Source organism: Lissotriton vulgaris, chromosome 1_1 (genome assembly GCF_964263255.1).
Source record: "Lissotriton vulgaris chromosome 1_1, aLisVul1.2, whole genome shotgun sequence".
Taxonomy (NCBI): Eukaryota; Metazoa; Chordata; class Amphibia; order Caudata; family Salamandridae; genus Lissotriton; species Lissotriton vulgaris.
The window spans coordinates 1470985548-1470991485 of NC_141685.1; the positions used below are offsets into that span (position 1 = coordinate 1470985548).

General features: G+C 47.4%; 1 protein-coding gene across 1 annotated transcript; it reads left to right on the forward strand.

Annotated features, from left to right (window-relative positions):
• The first annotated feature begins 391 nt into the window (after positions 1-391).
• Positions 392-2082, forward strand: LOC147750689 (uncharacterized). The gene is made up of 2 exons (XM_086936725.1): positions 392-812; positions 1088-2082. Exons 1-2 carry the CDS (start codon positions 392-394, stop codon positions 2080-2082), a joined length of 1416 nt encoding a protein of 471 aa, XP_086792851.1.
• Positions 2083-5938: the final 3856 nt, after the last annotated feature.

Here is a 5938-nt window from a genome sequence, read left to right on the forward strand (position 1 = left end):
ATTGTGAATCGGTAGGTTCCGAATCGGCACGGACCGATTCGGAAAGTACCGAATCGGCTACCAACGAATCGGAAATAGCCGAATCGGTATAATCCGATTCGGAAATTACCGATTCGGAGGTCTAAAAACACACCCATGGCCAAAAAGCCCATAGGAATGCATTGCTCAAACCGAATCGGTAAAATCCGATTCGGTAATATCCGATTCGGTAAAATCCGATTCGGTAAAATCCGATACAGCCAATGAGGTGGATCCCCCCTCCCCCACCCAAGCAGGGAGTGACAACCCTGGCAGGTGCAGCTAATTAAGAACTTTCTGGAGAGCCTGCCTGAGCTGAACACTCACAGTGAGCAGCAGTGGGAGCAGGAGGCAGAGAACTGTTGAGAAGAAGATGGCAAACACCAGTGAGAGCCAGAAGGCTGGGCAGAAGAGAAAGCCAAAGTTCAGCACCATGGAGCTGCAGGTGTTGGTGGAGGAGGTGGTGAGGGTGCACAGGCAGCTATTCGGGAGGCTGTCCCTCACTGTGCCGGACAGCACTAAGAGGAGGCTCTGGAGTGAGATTGCAGAAAAGGTCAACGCTGTAGGTGTCACCGCCAGGTCTCTTGATGACCTGAAAAAACGCTTCTATGACATTCGCAGCCTGACCAAACGAAAGATGGCTGAGATCCAGAGGCAAGCTGGAGGAACAGGTGGAGGCAGGAACCCGGCGCCACCCCTCACTGACCTGGAGGAACTGGTGTCCAGCACCATCGAGAGGGAGTGCGTGACTGGAATCGGGACCCTGGACAGCTCAGCCATAGCTACAGCTACAGGTAAGAAGCATGCACATCATGACACACCCTACCAGACACCTCCCCTTTAGACACAATGCACAGCCAAACCCCAGCCCAGTACTGCAACCAACATACAAGAGTAAAGCATCATGGTATATGTAGTCAGCAGAAGGTAGCAAAATATGGCAGTGCAGAATCACAAGATAGGAAACAGTGGAACACATTCAAAGGAGATGCAAGGACATGTGCAATGCTTTAATTGTACTGACTGTAATACATCGGCACTCAATTTACAAATGCTTCTTTATACCTAGGGGCACCATCAGGCGAAGGACCACAGGCAACAGAGGCAGCACCACCAACTACCAGTGCAGTCGCAGGGCCTAGCACGAGTCAGGCTGCCGAGGAAGAGGAGGACAACACCATTGGGCTGGGTATTGAGGGAGACCTGGCAATTGACTATGACTTACTTCACTCCCCACAAATGCCAGGAACACCCCCCTTGCTGTTCTCCCCAGAGAACTCTCCCACAAGGGCCCACCCTGCACCTACACTACCTCCTGCCACGATTATGGCTGTGGCTCCAGTAAACCCTATCCTGGGAGCAGGGGGTCATGTCCCGGCCACCGCCACACCCACACCAGTGGCACCCCAGCCCACACAGCAGGGCGGCAGCAGCAGTACCCGGCGGCGTGCCATTCCCAGCACTGCAGCGCCGGCTCCGGAGGGCAGTGTCTTCCAGGGCCTTGAAGGGAACATGTTGAAAGTCCAACGGCAGCAGGCGAAGTCCATCATGGCCTGCCAGCGCCAGCTCCGCCAGCACAACCTGCAGATGGGCGAGATGGTGAAAGGTTTCAAGGCCTTTGTGGACACCAACAAGGAGGTAGCAGCAGGTCTTGGCAGGCTGACCACTGCCATTACTCAGTTATGCGGCAGACTAGAGGAGCATGAGCTCTCGCGCAGGCGGGATGCCCGCGTGCAAAACCGCTCCATCAGCCGCCTTGCTGCTGCAACGGCCCAACTGTGTCAGCGCGGTGCCAATATGGAGTCAAGTTTAACCCAAAACACCGCCGAGATAACCAGGGGGATGGCCCGCATCACTACAGCAATGGAGGCTATGATCATCTCAAACACTGCCGCCAATCCTGCCCTGGACCTGGGGGATGCTGGGGACAGCAGCAGCCGCAGCAGCCCGGCCAGCGCTGCGTCAGAGCCGCGCAGGAGCACCAGGCGCTCCGCAGAAGCCGCAGGACATTCTGAAGGGGGTGAGGGACACCCCAGTGGGGCTGCCAAGCGCTCAAAGAAGTAGGCTTGCAAGGGCGGGTGAGGCAACCCGGACCTTTGACTTTTGTTTTCCTACCTTTAACATTTTCTTTTGTTGCACATCAGTGCAGTAACGGTGTTGCAACAGTATTAAAATTTGCTTTTCACCACAACCATTTACCTGTCTGTGCATCTGTACTCACTCAGAAATAGTTTTCTGTAATCTCCTCACGTCTGTATCTGCCATCACTTGGCGTAGACACCCCAGCTGGCTGTGTTAGTGGCACAGCTTCGTCGTCGTCATGGTCCTCGTAGTCAGACAACTCCACCTCAGTGCCCTTCTTCACCGCAAGGTTGTGCAACATTGCACAGACAGCTATGATCTTGCAGCAGGTGATGGGGGTATACTGCCTTGCACCTCCACTCTTGTGCAGGCATCTGATTCTACTTTTCCAGATGCCAAAGGTCCGTTCGACAACATTCCTTGTGCTTTTGTGGGCCCGGTTATACCTCCTTTGGCTGGGTGTGGAGGGGTTGAGGTAGGGGGTGAGTATGAAGGAGCGGAGGGCATATGCACTGTCGCCTGGAAGGAAAAGGGGTAACATTACACACATGCATACATGTATTACACCTAGCTACTTTGTGTTATGGGGGTCTGATGATGTGTCTCACCTAGGAGGTATCCTTCACCAAATTCGCAAGCCATCAGCCGTGCATAGATTCCGCTCTGTTGGAAAATATAGGAGTCGTGGGTACTCCCTGGGAATTTTGCTACCAGGTCTGTGATGGTGCACTTCGCATTGCAGATCACCTGCACGTTGATGGTGTGCGTGGACTTCTGATTGCGGTATATGTATTCTGTGTCAGCAGGTGGGCAAATCGGAATGTGCGTGCCATCTATGCAGCCAATGATTTGGGGAAATTGTGCCATCTGGTAGAAGTCAGCTTTAGTTTGTAGCAGTTCTGCGTGGGTTGCAGGGAAAGAGATGTATTGGTCCATCCTGTGTATCATGGCGTCAAGGAATGTGTGGAAGAACCTTGACAGGCTGCTCTGGGTCACCCCTCCTACCGCTGCAACTCCACTTTGATAGCTGCCAGACGCTAGCAGGTGTAGGCAGCATAGCACCTGGACGTGTGCTGGGATGGCGTGTGCCCTTGGGGTGGGGTGGTCCAACAATGGTTTGAGGTCCCTGATGAGCTCAAGAATGGTGTCAGAGTCCAGCCTGTATCTCTGTAGGATCTCAGCCTCAGTGAGCATGAACAGGGTTATCCTCTGTCTGTAGACCTGTTCATTTCTTTGCCATTCCCTCTGTCCTTCCTGCTGTAGCCGTAGCCGCCTCGAAATGACATAAAAAGCTGCCATCCTGCAAGTTGCAATGCATTTTGGGGCTGTTTTTATGGGTTGGAGTTGGTTACCACCTGATTGCAATCCATGGTAAATACCGAGTGAATTCTACCGATTTTGAGCCGAAATCGGTGTTTCTGTGCCTCCCTACATCTCCCCATCTGTCCGAATCGGGGAATTTCCCGATCGGTGATTCTACCGAATCGGTAAGTTCTCCGATTCGGCTTATGTCCGAATCGGTGTATCTACCGAATCGGTACATGGACCGAATCGGCTTAATTTCGATTCGGTGTCACTACCGAATCGGTACATGGACCGAATCGGATAAATTCCGAATCGGTGTCAGTACCGAATCGGTACATGGACCGATTCGGTTATTTTCCGAATCGGTGTCACTACCGAATCGGTACATGGACCGAATCGGTTATTTTCCGAATCGGTGTCACTACCGATTCGGTACATGGACCGATTCGGTATTTGCATCCGATTCGGGGTGTTACCGATTCGTTAAATATCCGATTTTCGGTATGTACGTATCGGATTCTTTTCCATTCGGTACTCATTCCGAATCGGTTTTCGCTCCGATTTGGACTTTTTTATTTGCCCTACATCTCGATGACAGTATACCGATCGGTAAGGGCCCAAAATCGGTATTTTCGGCCGTTACCGATCGGTAACGGCCTACCTACATCGGGCCCTAAGTCCCCTTGAATCCTGAGGGTCCCTAGGGTCCAACTAGCCCACTGGGTACCTCCAATAAGCTTAAAAGAAAATAGTCCCTGAGCTTAAGGGCATACCTTACGTCGTCATAGAGCCAACCAGAAATTATTGTGAAAGGCAGTACTCGACCTAAAGAATAACCGTACAGTCCAGTTAGAGCTATATTTTTTCACTAAATAGTGACTAATATCAGTTTAGGAACTCTGTGTTTAATACAATAAAACCATGCAACAATTAAAAACAATCTACTATGAACAAACAGTTAAAATCATCAGTTTATTTCTTAAAAATGACATAACTAAGCTTCACAATAAATGATTCTAACATTTCATAATTATACAACAATATACAATAAAAAAAACAAGAGTCCCAACACTTCTACCTCTGAATGTACTGTGAGGCTCATTACCAACTTTAGCACACAGGAACGCAAGATCAGACGCATTATTTGCACAGAATGGCCCATAATTCTGACTGATGTCATCCTTGGGCCATTGCTATCCAACACACCAAATATAACATTCAGAAGGGCGCTTTCCATGCGTGATGCACTCGACAGGCCGATGCCAGAAGGGCCAACTAAAAAGAATCTTGTAAACCGAACAGGTTTCTTCAAATGCACCTCCTGTCGTGCTTGCACTTTCGCTAAGAACAGCACACATTATGTCACAGCATTCAGTACAACACCGATTCCCATTCGTGAATATCTTACCTGCAGGTCTGAATTCGTTTTATATAAATTGAAATGCACTTGCAATCTTGAGTACATTGGAAGTACTAAGCTTCCTGTACACCAACGTATTCTTCAGCACATACGTGCCATTGTGAAAAGTGACAACAATTACCCTGTTGCTAGACATTTTCGTTCAGTTCATGATAAAAAAACTCAAGGATTTTGAATATACTGTTCTGTGTTCGGTACCTCAACCCGGCCGGGGTGGGGACCGTATGAAGCTACTAAGGCAGAAGGAATCACACCTTATACTGTCCTTAGATACTAAGACCCCTAACGGTCTGAATTTAACAGAAGACCTGAGTAATTTTCTTTGAACTGATCTACCTGTTGCAATGTATTTGGTCCTTGTTAATCCTCATGATGTTCTCTAGTCCTGGATAATCCTTCAGATATTTTATACTTTAGGTTTATACTATCCTGTTTTCACTTCTTAGTTGGCTGCTTGGCTGCGACATTGTTGATTCAGTCCCGACTGGTGACTACCTATATTAGGAATTATGGGATTTCCCGCTTTTACAGGTCCACAAAACCTGCTGTCCAATGGAAAAATTCTGTATGCATCTGAGTGTTAGGGGATCTGGTAGGGATTTAGCAGCAATATGCAACAAATATCTAATATGCACCTAATACATATATAAATATAAACTAATACAAAATAAATACATTTGTATTTGTATTAGTTTATATTAATGTCACCCTATATCTGAAGTATTTTCTGATTCTCTATGTATTAGGTGCATATTAGATATTTCTATAGATCCTTAGACGGAACAAGGACTGCTTTATTCATATATATATATATATATATATATATATATATAATGTGGGAATTTAATGGGGAAAATGCGTTCTGCATATATATATATATATATATATATATATATATATATATATATATATATATATATATATATATATATATATATATATATATATACAGAACGCATTTTCCCCATTAAATTCCCAAAGTGTTTTGAACACTACTCCAGACAGAACCACAGAATGGAATTAGGCCAAATTTGGCAGAAAGCGATATCTTAGTCTAGAAAAGTGCCTTTTGGTAGTCTGGTGTAAATCTGTTCAGTAGTTTCAGAGATATTA